Genomic DNA, 18,782 nt, shown 5'->3' on the forward strand with positions numbered 1-18,782 from the left:
AAAAAAAAAAAATTAAAAAGGTAATAAGAGGACATTAAAAAAACTTCATTAAAGGGCTCCTGGTTGGCTCAGCAGGTTAAGCCTCTGCCTTCGGTTCAGGTCATGATCCCAAAGTCCTGGCATTGAGCCCCGCACTGGGTTCTCTGTTTGGCAGGAAGCCTATTTCCACCCACCTCCCCTGCATGCCTCTCTACCTGCTTGTGATCACTGTCAAATAAATAAATACAATCTTTTTTAAAAAAATCCTTAAAAAAAAAAAACACCAAAAAACTTCATGTCATTAGATCTGAAAGCACAAAACAGACAAATACCTACAAAAACAGAATGGTCCTAAGTGACACAGATTAAAGAAAATCTAGTTTTTTTGAGCCCAGAATAACCTTGATACCAAAACTTGGCAAGATCATTAGAAAGGACTATTCCAACACAATTGATAAAGATGAAGAAAAGAAAATAACTGACTCCAGTGATATAATAAGAGATATACTCATCAAAGCCAAACTGTGATTATTCCAAAAACACAAGATAGTTTAACATTTTCTTAAAATGGAATTTAACACATTATTTAAAAGGGGGGGAAAGGGACATCTGGGTGGCTCAGTGGGTTAAGCCTCTGCTTTCAGCTCAGGTCATGGTCTCAGGGTCCTGGGATCAAGCCCCGCACCAGGCTCTCTGCTCAGCGGGAAGCCTGCTTCCCCCTCTTCTCTCTCTGCCTACTTGTGATCTCTGTCTGTAAAATAAATAAATCTTCAAAAAAAAGGGGGGAGGAGGGGAAATTCATCTAATCACCTCAAATTTAAGACATTGTATTTGTGGGGCACCTGGGTTGCTCAGTCATTAAGCATCTGCCTTTGGCTCAGGTGATGATCCCAGGGTCCTGGGAAGGAGCCCCACAAGGGGCTCCCTGCTCCATGGGGGCCCTACTTCTCCCTCTCCTACTCCCTCTGCTGTGTTCCCTCTCTCACTGTGTCTCTGTCAAATAAATAAAATCTTTTAAAAAATTTTTTTAAAAGATAATGATAAAATTAAACACCATTCATGATAAAATTTCTTAGTAAACCAGGAATAGAAACTTTCCTAATCTGATAAGGATTTTATTTAAAAAAAAGTATAAGGATTGGAGAGAAATAAGGCTTTCATTTTTCACAGATAGCATGATGTGTGATGGAGAATCCAAAAGATTGGACAAAGTATTAGAAATAAATGAATTTAGCAAGGTCTCTCGATAGAAGTTCATGATAGCTAAATCATCAGATTTTTATATGCCTGTAAATAATGAGAAATATTTTTCTTTTTATTTTTTATTAAGTATTATTTGCTTATTTATTATTATTTGTTTTTATTAAGTATTATTTGTTTATTGTATTATTTGTTTCAGGGGTACAGGTCTGTGATTCATCAGTCTTACACAATTCACAGCATTCACCACAGCACATACTGTCCCCACTGTCCATCACCCAGCCATTCCATCCCTTGTAAATCCCTCCACTCCAGCAACCCTCAGTCTGTTTCCTGAGAGTAAGAGTCTCTTATGGTTTGTCTCCCTCCCTGGTTTCATCTTGTTTAATTTTTTCCTCTCTTCTCCTATGATCCTCTGCCTTTTTTCTCAAATTCCACATATCAGTAAAATCATATGATAATTGTCTTCTCTGATTGACTTATTTCACTTAGCATAATACCTTCTCGTTCCATCCACGTTGTTGCAAATGGCAAGATTTGAATTTTTTGAAGGCTGTATAATATTCCATTGTAGACAGATACCATATCTTTTTTACTCACTCATGTGTCGACAGACATCTAGGCTCTTTCCATAGTTTGGCTATCGTGGACATTGCCGCTATAAACATTGGGGTGCATGTGGCCCTTTGGATCACTACATTTGTATCTTTGGGGTAAATACCCAGTAGTGCGATTGCTGGGTCATAGGGTAGCTCTATTTTCAACTTTTTGAGGAACCTCCACTCTGTTTTCCAGAGTGGCTACACGAGCAGTGCAGGAGGGTTCCCCTTTCTCCACATCCTTACCAACATCTGTCATTTCCTGACTTGTTAATTTTAGCCATTCTGTCTGGTGGGGGGAGGGGAAGGGAGATGGAGAGAATCTCTCAAGCAAAGAACTTATTCAACAAGAACATGCATAAAATGATCCAGCAAATACACCACTAAAAGAAAGGTATGTGATGTTCATAGCAGTACTTTTCAAAAAAGCCTCAAAGCAAAAACATCCCAAACGTCTGTCCAACATTAAAACTGATAAATTATGGATCAGCAATGGACAGAATACTGCATAGTGGTGCTAAAATAATGCTACATTTAACAACACGAATGAATCTCACAACATCAACAAAAAAGTATTACATAAAGTTCAAAAACAGATAACAGTAATTTATGGTGTTAGAGGTCACAATTGCAGTTTTCACTGGGAAAACAGAGATTTGTGACTGGAAAGAGTGTAAGAGTGTAAGGGGGCTTCTGGAGTGCCAGTAAAGATTTATTTCTCAACCAGGGTGATAGTTTCATGGACATGCTCACTTTGCAACAGTTCATCCAACTGCACAATTACAATGAATACTTTTCTACTTATGTATGTCAATAAAATGTTTTAATATTTCATTATTCTATGTTTCCAGCCTGTTCACAAACTAATACCTCACATCTTCTAATGCTATGTTCACTTGGCACTTTGATTCAAATCAAGCCTCAAAATCTCAGTTAACTCAGTCAAAACCAAAATCATTACTCCTTTGTCACAAGTTGAGTTATGTTACCCTTAAGATACACTGTAACCCTTAATTACAAGTACCTGTGAATGTGACTTTTGGAACCAAGGTTCCAAAGACCTTGGAAATACGGTCTTTTCATAGGTAATTAAAATGTAAGTTAAGATACGGTCTTATTGGAGGAGGGTGGGCTTAATCCAATGTGACTATATTTATACAAAAAGCAAAATGCCATGATAACAAAAAAAGAGACTGTAGAAATGAAACCCATGGAAAGCCAAAGATTGATGGCCACCATCAGAAACTAGGATGGGACAAAAAAGAGTTCTACCCAGAGTCTCAGAGGAAATGTGGTCCTTCTGACACCTTGATTTCAGACTTTTTAGGCTCCAGAACTGCGAGAGAATAAATTTCTGCTGTTGTAAGCCACCCAGTTTGTGATATTTTCTTGTGGCAGTCCTAAGAAACTAATAAACCCTTCCATGTAGTATCTTAATTCTTACCTCAACCTCCATTCCAGCAATATTTAAACGATTCTCCCATCTGTCTAATATGCAAACTCCAAATGCACTCCTCATATACTGGGATCATCAATATATATTATTTTGTCTTTTAATTATTTTTTTAAACTTTTCCCTTTCATTTCTACCACTGCCATCCTAATTCAGGCCTTAATACCTCCACAACTAGATAATCCCACTTATGATAAGTAAATATTGCTTCAATACTTCATTCCTGTGTCTTTTTTTCTGCTCCCAAACTTTTAGTAACAATTACATCATATTCAAAAGGTACTCGGCACTCTGGCTCTATTCTACTTTTGTCAATATATAAATACAATTGGTCCTCAAGAACACATTTTTAATATTTTATTTATTTGAAAGTGAGAGAGCACAAGCAGGGGGAGTGGCAGAGGAAGAGGGAGAAGAAGAATTCCTACTGAGCCGGGAGCCTGATGTGGGGCTAGATCCCAAGACCCTAAGATCATGAACTGAGCCAAAGGCAGACACTTAAACAACTGAGCCACCCAGGTACCCTCACATTTTACTCTATCAGCTAGCTTTACTCAGTACCTAGAATAATTCTAGTAGACACAGTGCTCAACTAAATACTAACCACCAACATAAACTTATTACTACCTCCATATCATTGTATTTTATAAGTTCATGTTATGCTAACTCATGCTTTCAAATACTGACCCATTATTTTATTCATTCTTAGTTAATATCTTATTTCATTTTTGCCCTCAAAATTCTATTAAGTCCCATATTACCCTACACTCACTTATTCTCAAAATATATAATTTATAACATGAAGATCCAAGCCTTGCCACAACCTCCCTTTTCTAGACCTTGACATTTCTCTGTATCTTCACCCACCATGTTATTGTCCCCTGTCTAGTAGAAAAAAGAGCTGCTCATCATTTCTAAAGCTATCCTCTCTCATCTGTGTTCTTAATCTTTCTATTTACATTCTGTTCCTGGACCTTACCATTATCAATGTGCTTCTCCCACTGTCCCTCACCCTCTCAACCCCACCAAAGACAAATACCATCATAAAAACTAAAAAAGATTTTAAGAGAGGTTAAGGAAACAATCCCACTTATAATTGCTTCAAAAAGAATAAAATACCTAGGAATAAATTTAATCAAAAAGATGAAAGACCTGTACTCTATAAAAACTGTAGTACATTGATAGAAGTGAAGATAACACAAAATCACATGAAAAGCTATACCATGCTCATGGATTAGAAAAATTAGTATTATTAAAATGTCCATTTTATCCAAAGCAATCTACAGATTCAATGCAATCTCTATTAAAAAAAAAAAGTATCTTCCATAGAACTAGAACAAATAATCCTGAAACTTGAATGCAACCATGAAAGACCTTAATAGCCAAAACGATCGCAGATTTCAAGATATACTACACAGCTGTACTAATTAAAAAAGTATAGTGGCATAAAAAACAGACATATATATCAAGCCCTGAAACAGACCCGTACTTATATGGTCATTAATCTAAGACGAAGGAGGCAAGAATATATAATATGGGTGCAAAAATTCTCTTCAATAAAGGATGTTGAAAAAATAGAACACCTACATGAAAAAGAAAGAAAAGAAAAGAAAAAAGAAACTGGACCACTTTCTTACAGCATACACAAAAACAAAATGGATTAAAGACTTAAATGTGAGACCTGAAACCATATAGTTCCTTAAAGACAAAGGCAGGAATCTACTGGACACTGGCCTCAGCAACATTTCTCTAGATATGTCTCCTCAGACAAGGGGAAAAAAAGCAAAAATAAACATTAGAACAACACCCAAATAAAAAAACCTTTGCACAGTGAAGGAAACCATCGATAGAACAAAAAGACTACTTAATGCATGGGAGCAGATATTTATAAATGATGTATCTTGTAAGAGGTTAATATTCAAAATACATAAAGAACTTACACAACTCAGGACCAAAACAAACAAATAATCCAATTAAAAATGGGCAGATAACCTGAACACACATTTTTCCAGAGAAGATACAGAGGGACAATAGACACATGAAAAGATGTTCAACATCACTAATCATCAGGGAAATGCAAATCAAAACCGCAATTAGATATATCTCCTTACACCTGTCAGAATGGCTAGTATCAAAAAGACAAGATAAAACAAGTGCTGGCGAGGATGTGGAGAAAAGGACTATATAATGCACTGTTGGTGGGAATGTAAACTGGTGAAACCTCTTGTGGAAAACAGTACAGAGGTTCCTCAAAAAGTTAAAAATAGAAATACCATGATTCAGTAGTTCCACTACTAGGTATTTACCCAAAGAAAACAAAAACACTGATTTAAAAAATATGCACCTCTCTGTTTACTGCAGTGTATTTACTAGTTATGGAAGCAACCTGAGTGTTCATCAGTAAATGAATGGATAAAGAAGGTGAGGCATACACACATTCTCCCCCCCACCAAAATGGAATATTACTCACCCATAAAAAAGAATGAGATCTGGCCATTTTTAACAACAGGTATGGACCTACAGTGGATTATGCTAAGTAAAATATGTCAGACAAAGAAGGTAAGTTCCATACGATTCCACTTATAGAATCTAAAAAACAAATGTAGAAACAAACAGAATCACAAATACAGAGAACAAACTGGTGGTTGCCAGACATTAAGGGGTTGTAGGGATGGGTGAAATAGGTGAAGGGGATAAGAGGTACAAACTTATAGTTATAAAGTAAGTTATGGGGATGATAAGTATAGCATAGAGAATAAAAATGTCTATAATATTAGAACAACATTGCATGGTGACAAATGGTAACTATACTTATTGTGATAAGTATAGCCTAATGTGTAGAATTGTCAAGTCACTATGTTGTACATCTGAAACTAATAGAACACCGTATGTCAACTACACATTTCTTTTTAAAAACTTTTCTTCAACTTTTTGTAGTGACACCATTAGAAAATATATTCGCCTGTGCTATGATAACAATATCCAGTTTCTAAGAATAGTAATGCCAGTCTAAGAGGCAAAGCTATAACATCCAGTGTCTTAAGAAGCAAAAAGGAATGACCCTGACAGACTGTCCCTTGGCATTACCTTGGCTGTAGTTCTGGATATTGTTCTAGATGCCTAGTCTCTTCTGTATCTTAATTTCCATACCTAAACCACCTGATATCCTTCAAAAAATTTCCTTTTAATGAAAGTTAAGTTCCTAATGTTTCTAATTCAGGACCTTGGTTGATGTCTTAGTCAACTCAGGCTGCTATAGCAAAATACAGACTAGGTAACTTAAACAGCAAACACTTCTCATAGTTCAGAGGACAGTAAGTCCAAGAAGTCCAAGATCAGGCTTATGGATGGCTGACTTCTTACCTTATCCACAACATGATGTAAACAGGAAACTCTGAAGTCTCTTCCTCTGCTTATAAGGCCACTAATCTCATCATGGGGCTCTAACCTCAAGAACCTCATCTAAATATAATTATCTCCCAAAGAACCCTTCCTAATACCATCACATTGGGACTTAGAGCTTCAACATAACAATTCTGGGAGCTATATGGTTTCAGGTCTCACATTTAAGTCTTGTGTTATCTTCACTTCCATCAATGTACTACAGTTTTTATAGAGTACAGGTCTTTCATCTTTTTGATTAAATTTATTCCTAGGTATTTTATTCTTTTTGAAGCAATTATAAGTGGAATTATTTCCTTAATCTCTCTTAAAATCTTTTTTAGTTTTTATGATGGTATTTGTCTGTCTTTGGTGGGGTTGAGAGGGTGAGGGAGATAACTGACATCAAAGATATTGGTCTATTTATCAAGTAAGTTTTTTTCTTATCTTCCCTCCTTCTTATGCGATTAAAATACCACAATCTTGAAAAGAACGTTCCCAGTCCTCTACCCAATTCCCTTTCCTCTTCTTCCTTCTCTTCTCTCTCTCTCTCCTCCCCTTCTACTACCTCTTTCTCAAACAATTCATCTATTCCAAATACCTCAATCCCAGTAAGTCCCAATTCCACATACCAACCCCACCATCTCACAATAAATTTCCAACTACAGCTCTAAAATGTATCCCTGAGGTACCACAATTTAAATGCCTCCAAAAAAGTTAAGGGACGAAAATTAATCAACCCTTTTATTACAATCCTTTGCCAGCCATTCAAAAGACAACCATTAAGTATACATCCAACTCTTCCTTCTTCACTCACTGTGATATCCAAACACTAGGTCCATTCAAGCCTTTTGCCAAATTGCCATTTGTCTCCACAACCTTGTCTTCCATGGACAATTACAATAGTTTTCCCTTTTATCTCTCATACCCTCCATATATAACAATATACATTGTTATCAGAGCTATACAATATCCTCAAATCACAGAAAGACTCAGTAGTTACTTGGCTTCAAAAGCTCCTCACTGCCTACCATACAAAGTCTACTCTCCTCAGCATCAGCAAAGTTTAAAAAAAATCCACGACTTCCCTACAAAAACTTCATGCTTGAACCACATGGGAACACTTCTTCTAGAGAGCTCTCAGTCCAGTGATTTTTTTTCAAGCTGGAATGCCCTTTTTCTTTTACTTTTCCTCACAAATGGAAATCTAAATTTTTCCTTCAAGGTTCAGCTACAGAATTAGATCCTCCATTACCAATAAAACTGCTCCTTCTATAATCCCACAATACTTTTATATTTCTGAGACAATTCATTTTCCCCTGCATTATTGTTAGTTGTATTTACAATGCAAGATTCATGAAGATTTCATTTAATTTTCACAGCAAGTCTGTGAATGAAGTATTTAGCCAACTTTGTAGGGAATGAAAAAGGCAGAGAGGCTAAGTAACTGGATTTAACACACACACATGCATGTGGGCACATGCATGCACACACACACACATTCTAACTCCAATTCTCCTAACAATTATATTTTACATTTATTAAGAAAGAATCCAAGGCCCTTGCCTACACAGTCCTTTCTGTGTAACAGACCTGCTTTGTGTTTTAATATTCTTTTCCCTGTTTGAAGTAACCCTGTTTTACTTGTCCAAACTTAATCCATTCCTGAAGACAGAGTTCTAAAGTTTTACCTCCTCTAATCAGCGTTCCTTGACTCTTCCAGGCCTTACTGATCTTTTTTAAAGGATGTATCATACTGGTTACAATGTCCTTACAAATATCTTTGTCTATATTTTAGCATGCAGTTAGTTTTACTAAATAAACTTGGCACCAACCACTATGTCTTATTTCACTGAGGTATCCTCTCAACTACTTCACAGTCAGTTGGTGCTCTATTACCTATTTACTGATTGATGCTCAATGGTCCCCTCATCTATCCCCTAATTTCTAAGTCCTTTACTTTTTGCATTGCAGGCATGGATCTACTGTTGTGACTAAACATTATATTTTAGTAGTAAATTTTACTCATCCTACTCCTGAAGTTTACAGGTCTAGTAAGTATTTTAATCATCTGACTGAAGAAAAATCTAGAGTGACTATTTTAGACAACTGTAGAGGGCAGCAAAGCAACAGTAGTATCCCCAAAGAAAGCGATGTATTTTTCTTAGGCAGTTTCAGATTTGTTTTTATATTTTAACAGATGTTGTTAAGATTAAAGCTTTTAGAAGGCAAGACACATTTTTTGCACACACTACACAGATTTCACCAACTACTTATGCACTTAAACATTTGCACTGTTAGTTATAAATATAACAAAACTGTGTCAATGTCCAGATCCTTTTATACATAATATGGAAAAATAAGTTTGACGAACAATCCATGGCTTCAAAAGAGCTACCATAACTGCTAATTCTTATGAATCGAAAAGTTGAAATGCTTTTTCACTTAAAAAGTGTAAAAATAATCTATCTTAAATACAGAAAAGAATGTCAATAGCCTAAACTGTTTATTTCTTGCTAAAGAGAGATGTCATCATTAGTGTTATTAATTCTAGCCTTGATATGCCTTATTTTTTTACATTCAAAATCAGTCAGACAACATAGGAGCTATACCAGTTTTAAAAGAAAAAAATAACAAATTTCTGACATTGCACTAGTGTACAAGAAGCAGAAGGTAACGACTTGAAAGGGAACAGGAGTTCCTACCATTATACTTTAATGTTAAAGTTCATTCTGGTTTTAATATTAGCCAAAGCTGTATAAATAAATTAATTAATTAAATAATCATATAAGTATATTTATAATCATATATTTACAATGCTTGTAAGAATGGTGAAACTACTATAAAAGTTGATATAACTGCATTACTTGCACATATTACTGAAGGCTTTTCTTTCTGGTAATTTTTTAAAATCTCTTCTAAGTTTAATAAGCAGAAATCAGATTTAGAATAGCTGCTAGAGCCATTAACATATGCAGACTCATGGTTTAGTGAAAAATGCTATGACGCTCTAGCCCTGTGCCCTTAATGAGACGACTAGACAAAGTACTTTCTCCCACTTGAATCTCTTCAATAAAAAATAAAGAAGCTTTTTAAAAACTTTACATTTAAAATAAAGGATCCGGGTATCTCTAAGCAGATTTAAAAACTAGACAGTTTAATGGTTGACTTAGTCAATATTAAATTGAACTTATAGCCATGAATGATTATCTCTAATCTAAATCAAATTAGAAGGGAATTTGGAGTTCATAATGACAGGACACTTGTGAAATGAATCTTAATCTAGCCCGCAATAGCTAAGACTAAATTAGAAATCATATTAATAATTTTCAAAAACAATGGCCTAAGATATTTTAGTAATGACAATAATGTCTATCGTGGATAACACACAGAAATAATTAAATGAAAATGTCTCGCCACAGTTTAGCAATACTAACATTTCATTAATATTTTTGTTTTTCCTCTGAAGCCATTAGAAGAGTCAAGTACACTCTTAATTTTATACAATGTTCTCAACACCAAGTTGGAATCCTCACTGTATGCACCTGTTTTTATAACTGTCTCTTTGTTTTTTTATGTCCTTTTTAGTAACAGCACTGACATATTCCCATTACAAAACAATTGGTTATCTTAAATTTACCTAATTTATTTCAAAAATTCAAACCTACAGTGAAATGTGTTATACATAAAGTGAGGTATGTCACACAGAAGCTGCTTAAACTACATAAGTCCTGAGATAAATAATACACAACTGATATTGCAATACCAAAGGGGAAAAAAAATTGCATTCCTTCTAGGTCAACTCTGCAAACACCTCAGATTCAAAATGGATAAGACAATGTGGAATAAAGAGAACTAAGGAGAGCAAAAGGAATTTTTAGAAAAAAGAAAAACCAATGAAGAACTACCTCATCAAACAACATCTTTAAAACCTACCAACCTCTTATATATATTTATATATGTATAAATATATATAAATAAATAAGTTTATTTATTTATTTATTATTTTTATCATGTATTTTATACACACACACACACACACACACATACATACATACATATATTCCCTCATCTTGGAAGGTAGGAATAGGTATGTCAAAATAGGAATAATATAAAATATATAAACCTAAGGATGTATTTTCTAGTGTGTTCTGTAAAATACAGTTTCTGCAATATAACAGGTATTACAAAAAAAAAAGAAAGTTTAATTAATTTGCAAACAGGGTATCTGTGGAAGAATTAGACAATTAACAAACTAATTAACAATTAGACAATTAACAAACTAAGGCACATAGTGACTTTACATAAGGGGGTTATATGGTTAGTTTTTCCCATTCCCAGGTCTTTTTCATCATGGTACTTTCCCCTAGAAACATATCTTCTGAGACTTAAGGTCCATAGACACACCTTGGCAAACATTGCTCTAAACCTAAAAACATGAGGGGGGGGAGGGGAATAGAATATGCATGTGCATGTTTAATAATGTGATCGCACGTCACACTATTAAACATAGAAGAGGGTAGGCATCCAGGGACTGAGGAATAAAAGACATCTAAGATCAGATAAGAAATAAAATCAAGTTCAGAAAAGTTTCATAGTTACCTAGTATAGCTATTATTGTATTTTACTATTTTATTTCAACATGAAAGATGAAATCATAAACCAAGTATTCCCTTGATGCCATTTATAGTACAGCAAATTTGGTCAGTTTCTTAAACAGGAGAAAAAGCAAATGTTAAAATCTAGATATTCTGAAAAATACTTTGTTTATTCTGTGATATGTGTTATGATACACACAATGAAGCCTGAGGCAAGATCTTCACTGCAAAGAGCACATATCACAAAAGAACTTGTAATTACATACTACATAACAAGTATAAGGACTAACTACTTTATAAAGAATTTGCTCATTTTAGGCAGGAAGTGGTAAGAGAAGGTTTCACAGAGAAAATTAACCTTAAACCAGGTACTTGAGAATTTGAGTTGGTAGGCAGGAAGGGTAATGTCATTTTAGGCTTAGTAAGTAAGGACCAAAAAAAGGGCACAACAATTTAGAGACTACAATTTAGATCTGCACTGACCAATAATGGTAGCCACCAGCCACAACTGACTACTGAGCACAAGAAATATAGCTAGTTTAAAATAACAATCAGTAAGTGTAAAATACACACCAAATTTCAAAGACTTACTAAGGAAGAAAATGTAACATGATGAAGTGATATTGGTTATATTGTGTTAAATAAAATATATTATTAAGGTTAATTTCACCTATTCCTTTTATTACTTTTAATGTGGTATCAGGATAACTTAAAATCATGTATATGGCTCCATTATATTTCTGTTGGACAGTGCTGGATTAGATTAATTTGATTTTGCTGTTAAACTCTTGAAATAAAGAAATCTGAGTGCCTACAACACGCCAAGTATTTCTGATACATTAGTGAACAAAACAGTGGACTATATTCTTTCAGAAGAGGGACCATATCTGGTCAAATCATAAATTAAAATGCTGTAATAAATAGCACTCACTGAGGAAACAAAGAATCATATGACGATGTCTCTTAATATACAAACACCCCAAATCCCCAGGCTCCATATCCACCCCCCTTGCAAAAATTGTTCCAGGAAGTCCATGGTGGGGCCTAGGATGTTGTTTCAAAAAGATTTCCTAATAACTAAGACATGGACACACCTGCACACCCTACTTCTGCTGACCCCAGCCAGCTGAAAACAGTGATTTATAGCCCCCCAACCTTTAATCTATTTCTTTCCAATAACCCTAGGCTGAGAGCCTAAAAAGCCTCCACTCAGTGCAAAGCCAACCTATTTAAAATAAGAATAACTGATTCTTTTTAACCAATAAAGTTAAAGAAAATCAAAGATTTTTAAACTTTCCTCTCCTATCTATAGAGCTGCATGTATCATAATTTACTATCTTACACCTACAAAATAATCATCTGAGGTGCTGAAAAGCATACTGCCAATTCTTAGCCACTTAATCCAGTTATGAACTGGCATATTCTCACATATGCCTCAAATTCCAGTTTAAGAATATCCACTCACAATGCAACAGGTAATTTTTTTTCCTACTCATCTTAATTAGCAGATGACTGACAATTAGTTTGTCTTTATTATAAATTGTTAAGAGCACCTTAATGAATTACAGAATATGCTATAAAAATTTTACTAATTTTAAAAAGGCAAATTACAAAATGTCAAAATACTCCATTTTTTAACAAGAGTATCCCATTCAGCTTCTTTTCAATAATTTCCAAAAAACAGGCAATAAGCCCTAAGTTTTACTTAACTACACTGATGCAAAATGTACATCAGAGTTGCTGAGTCACTAAATTAAACATATATAAATATATGGAAGCATAGGTGAAATAAAGTAAGATGGTAAATACATATATGCACACACAAATATACAACTGCCCAGTTTTTTCCAAGTCCTATTTCTGATGATGTAGCTAAATATAAGAATGGAAGATCTGGGTCTTTTGCTTGCTTCTAAGTTTGGTTCACTTTCCAATTATATCTGTTTAGGATGCAGAAAAATTTATATAGGTAGTATGTATTATAGGCCCCAATCTGATACCATCAGTAACTTGAGAAAGTAAACTTAATTGTGACACTTTTCTCCAACTCTACATTTTCCGTATAAACACTAACATTCCAAGCAACCTTACGGAACTGCCAAATCTTAAAATGCATTCTACATCAAGTGAAGATTCAATTTGGTTCCATACAATTACACAAGCTAGTTAATTTCACTATATCCTAATATTCTGAAAACTGGTCTTCTGAATATTTTATCTGAATTTAACAAATATTTGAAAAACACTGCATTATATACACAAAATAAAGTGCAAACAGAGTAAGTCAGTTACCTTGAAAACCCAGTTAATCAAGATATCAGGGTAGAATTTAAGAATGACAAATACCAGGCAGGTTAGTTTATAAGGAGCAATCTAATAAGTGCTAATATTTGAATGTTGACTATATTCCATGCAGCCTAAGTGTTTTTATTTTATTCTTTGACTTAATCCTCTCAAAAATTCTATAGGCAAGGTGATAACATCTTTTTTTTTTAAAGATGAAAAACCTTAAGTTTACTGAGTAAACCTTAAGTTTACAGCTTGCCAAGAATTCAAAAAGTTAAGTGGCAGCCTTTTTTCAGAATCAAACTGCCTATTTAGTACCTACACCATAAAGAGCAGAAAGAGAGAAACCAAACTTGTACCACCTACCACAATGCCTAATCTCAATAAGATATGACTCAACTGATTTTTAAAATTTTTTTAAAAGATTTATTTATTTGAGAGGCAGGGGCAGAGGGATAGGGAGAGAAGCTCCCTCTAGAGGAGGATCCTGAGATCATGACCTTAGCTGAAATCAAGAGTCAGATGCTCAACCAACTGAGCTAGCCAGGTACTCTGCAACTCATTTTTTTTTAAGTAATTTTTTTCCCCCTCAGTTCACATTCATATATCTTTACCCAAAGGGATACATATCCCTCTTCTGGGCAACCCCCGATTACCTCACACAGATGTCTATCATAAACACTGGGCTGTCCTATGAGCAACTATTTCCTTCATGTCTCTCATCATAATGTTGTAAGCTCCTTGAAGCCAGGACTCTGCCTTACTCATGTTTTATGTCCCCAAATGCCTAACAAGTGCCGAAATACAGAAAGTACTATAAGTGCTATCAAAGGTTTAATATAATATTAGATCTTCTTTTTTATCACCTTCTAACATCCATCTTCAGATAAAACCTTCATGAAAAATGGAAAGTCGCAGAATCCTAGATTCAAAAAGAAACTGACAAAGGTCAAGAAGTCTTTACCCTTCTCCTTCCTTGATACCATATCCCTTTTAGTATTTTCTACCTTTCAAGAAAAATGGTGGAAAGCAAGTGAGATAAATGTAATCACCTGTGAATTAATTACTGCCATCATAAAGAAATATGGCTGAAACTAATGTAACATTGTGTGTTAACGCTACTTCAATAAAAAGAAAAATACAGAATTTCTGAATCATGAGCTTTAAATAAATGAAATTTCTGAAGTCACATGGTATTGTAAATCTAGTGCCCTTGACCTTTATACCCTGGAATTTCTTAGGCTTAGAAAACAAAAAAGAAAAAAAACCTGACAGTTTATAAATGTTTTAAAAGTTCAGTTCTTCAAATAAGACAGTGTACACCCTCAAAACAACATAAATGATGTCATTTTTAACAGGTTTCAGAATATCAAGTCTACCAGTTGCAAGGATTTTTTTTTAAGCAAATGAACATGATATAAAAATTACCTTGCACTAATGGATGATACTGCAGGTGTTAAGCATAGCTAAGGTCGTGCTAAATTTACATAAGCCTTATATAAAAAACAGCAACAGAAAGAAAAAGATATCCATACATGTTGAACAAGCATTCTGATTAACAAATAATCAGATAACAATCTCTTTAAAGCCTAAAAATCTTTTCAATTCCAGAACTGGCTACAATAGTACACACAAAATCTTATCAGTAGTACTATGAATATCACATCAACAAACAGGTTACATTAAGAAAATTCCACTTCTATTCTTACTAAGCATCCGGAAGTCAGGGCAACTGTGCCCTCCTCAAAGACTATCTAAAACAGAGAGAGGCTGATGGAAAAAAACTTATCATAAGGGTCCACAAATTAGGGTGTTATTAACACTAGACTCCAGAAAAGGAAGCTCTTTAAAAGAACAGTGCACACAGTAACACAAAGCTAGTGCCTGTCTCTACAACTACAAGAACTGACTCTAAAAACTTCAGTTTACACCTGCTCTAAATCACAGTTCATTTGCCTATATTACTTGAATTTTTAGGACCTAAAATAAAAATATCAAGCCCCTCCAAAAGGACACTACTAAAGAGGTCTGAAAAAAAACAAAAACAAAAAACAAACCCCAAAACAAGTAACTCCTTTCTTCCACATGAAAACCAGTGCATTCCTCCAAAAGTAATCAACACTTCACTTGTATAAGCACTATGAAATTACTACTCAAAATCTATATCCTTGAATATCTGTACACATCACCTAGTTTCAGCCTTCTATGAGGCTTTCCCCAGCTAGATAAGCCTTTATTAGAGATACAAATAATATTCACCGGGTCCTTAACACAATCTAAATCAGGCTACTAAGCTGTTAACATCCCCTCCAACTTTGCTCCCACCCAACTGTAATCCACAATCCTCCCTAATGGAAAAAAACAGTACACAAATTCAACCTAGAATCTTCCACCAATTTAAAAAGGTAACGGCATTAAGAATTGTGTTGTGGAACCAAACAGCTGGGGAGTGGAGCTACAGAAACAGTGTAGATTAGATAATGAGCCGTTTATCAGACTATACTCTGTAAATCAGAAACTTTCATTACAATCCTTGAAACGTGGTGGTGAACTGGTAAGAGGAAATTCTCAGCCTATAAGGGGCAGCCAATCTCCTGAAAACTCTGCCTCTCTCATAACCTACTACCCTGACACACCTCCCGGAACAGGACACTCTTTCTTCTAAACCACACCATCCCAGAAATCTGCAGGACCTTTTAATAATTACTGATAACACTTCTGGTTTCATTTACGATTTCATTAAACACAGATCCAACAGCAGCCTTATGTACCAGTACAAATGCCTTGGGTAGACCAATCTTCATGCAAACGTTGAGTTTTTGCTTGTCCACCTTCCTCACCAAGTACGAGTCTTAGAAATTAATAACTTCCTGCAATATTTCAGTATTACCAAAAGACAGGCGGAGCTAATCCCCAAAGACTGGTGACCCTACTTTCTCAAATCATCACCTTCCATTAATGATAACTTATGTCCATCTCTCTTCCCTGAGAGTTCAATTTTTTTTTTTTTTTTTACACGATCCTTAACAAGTGGACTTCTGGGTTCCGACACCCAGGAACGAATTTACAAAGAGACTAACTCCCAAATGTGACAGGAAAACTCTTAACACAAAACGAGGGAAGAAAGAGACAGGGAAGAGGCGTGGGGTCTGTTTTGATCAGAACAGCCGCAGCACAGTGGATGCAATCAGGTATTTAACTCATCAATCGAAGTCCTGAGGACAAACGGGGTTCGCAAAAATAAACATGGACAGTGTGAGAGACGTCCTACAAACTGGAAGGCAGCGGTGGTCTCAATGCAACGCGACCCAGGGGCTGCCAGAGCAGAACCGGGCCGGACGACCGTAGAAAACTGACTGTAGGGGATGCGGCAGGCTGGGCTAACATGGTGCCTTCCACGGGGTGGAAGGCGATGAGGGGTTGGGAGCCAAAGGTTTCATCCCGTCGGGCTCTGGTCCCTAAAGGTATCCGGGCTCAGAGCTCAAGTTTCACCGGGAGAAAAAGGGGGCAGCAAACATGCAGCCCGGCACCTTCGTCCCAGCCCCTGAGCCCGCGCCCTCGGCTTCCCCCGCGAAACAGCGCGGAGGTAACGGTCCCCCGAGCAAACACCGAGGAGCTCCCCGCGCACCCAGCACTCGGCATCGGGCAACCGCGCGGCGAGCGGGGGAGGGGAGCGGGCGGCCGGCGCTGCACTCGCCGGCCCGGGCCCTTCCCCGGCCTCGCCCCGGGCGCGGCCAAAAAGTTTCCAGCCAAAGTCCGCGGTACCCGCTCGCGCAGCCAACCGCCGAGCACAACTGCCTCGTCGCCCCGGAGAGCGGCCCGCGCCGGCTCGCCGCGGCGCCGGGACCCTCGGTCGCGCCTCCCTCAGCCCGCGCCGGGCTGCCGAGCTTCACCTACCACAGAGCCGGGAGAAGAGCAGCAGCGGGAAGAGCAGCAGCAGTAGCGGTGGTGGCGTCGGGGGCGGCAGCAGGAGTCCGGCCCCGGGGGGAGAAGCGGAGGAAAGTTGTGCTTTGCCGCCTCCGGGACACAGCGGGGCCGGCCCCGGGGTCCGCGCCATCCCCCACCCTCCCCCCGGCCCGCTCGCTCGCCCACCCCCCGGCTCCCCAGGCCCCGGCGCCTTAGGCTCTGGGCGGCGGCAGCAGCGGCCGCGGCGCGGCGGCGGCGGCGGCGGCGGCGGAAGGTCCGGCGCGCGGGTGCCCAACTCCCAGTTCTTGAGCCGTCGCCGCCGGCTGACACTCAGCCGAGCGCTCACGGCTGCCTCGACTCCGCCGTCGCCGACGCCACTGCCGAGGCTGAGGCGGGAGCCGCCCGCAGCCGCCGCCGCCGCCACTCCCCTCCCCCAGGCACCCGCCCGCCTCGAACTCCTGGGAACTCGGAACGCACCACCCCGCCCCGCACGGGAGGGGGAGAGGAAGCCGACCCTCAGAGCGGGCGCTGGGACTCGCCCTCCCTTCCTCCCTCCCCGCACAACTCCAGCTCCCGTCTGATCGCCGACTGCAAGCCGCGTCTCCTCCCACCCCGCCCTCCTACACACGCTCCTCCCCCTTTAAAAAAAAAAAATCTCTTCTCTCCACTTTGATAACGGGTTTCTCCCAAAGCAGAGCTTTCTAGAGGACAGGAAAATCTGGAATAGGTTAGCAGGCCCCGCCCCCTGTTCCTGCCTGGTCCCCGCCTCGTTCCCCCCTTCCCAACATTTCCAATGGTCTAGCCCACTCCGCCCCTCGCGGGTCCACCGCGGCCCCGGCGCAGACGGAGGCGGAGGGCGGCGGGACAATCGCGCTGGTTGCTTTCCTCGCCCGGGCCGCGCTCTCCCTCTGGCGGGGAGCCGGGACAGGAGGGGTGGGGGGTGGGGGGAAGTGAGGAGGGGCAGGCAGGATGGGGCTGCCCTTCCGTTGCCCACGCTAAAGGTCCCTGTCTAGGAGGCTGTACATAGCCTGCAGAACTAGTCCTCTCCCTCCTCGCCGGGGACGCCCGGGGCTGAAAGGAGAGACTTTCTCCTTCCTGCTTCTCGGGACAGCGGCGCTCTCCGAATCCCTCCTCTCTTTCCAGCTCCACGTCCCCCAGCCCTCCCAGGCTTGTTTGCACCAGGCGTTTTTCTTGCTCCTTCTCTTGGGAGGGCGGCTTGGTGGAAGGGTCAGCGAAATCGAGCGAGAAGAGGGGCCCCGGAAGGTTTGCTTTCTCGCTCTTGCTTCTCCGGCCGCCGAGCTGTCCGCTGTCCTCGCCGGGCAACTGGCAACAGGAGGCCATGGATTTCCCCCATCGGAGCGCCTAGAGTGCGGTGGTGTT

At 38.6% G+C, this 18,782-nt stretch overlaps 1 protein-coding gene across 3 annotated transcripts in view; it reads right to left on the reverse strand.

Annotated features, from left to right (window-relative positions):
- Positions 1-17,603, reverse strand: part of NECTIN3 (nectin cell adhesion molecule 3) — a 131,405-nt gene extending 113,802 nt beyond the window's left edge. The window contains exon 1 of one of the 3 annotated variants that reach the window (XM_059392007.1): positions 17,394-17,603. In XM_059392007.1, coding sequence (XP_059247990.1) covers positions 17,394-17,553 — 160 coding nt within the window. In that variant the 5' untranslated portion in view covers positions 17,554-17,603. The remainder of the gene's footprint in view (positions 1-17,393) is intronic. The other 2 variants (XM_059392008.1, XM_059392006.1) reach the window with 2 other exon arrangements.
- Between the last annotated feature and the right edge of the window lie 1,179 nt (positions 17,604-18,782).

This window comes from Mustela nigripes, chromosome 2 (genome assembly GCF_022355385.1).
Source record: "Mustela nigripes isolate SB6536 chromosome 2, MUSNIG.SB6536, whole genome shotgun sequence".
Classification (NCBI taxonomy): domain Eukaryota; kingdom Metazoa; phylum Chordata; class Mammalia; order Carnivora; family Mustelidae; genus Mustela; species Mustela nigripes.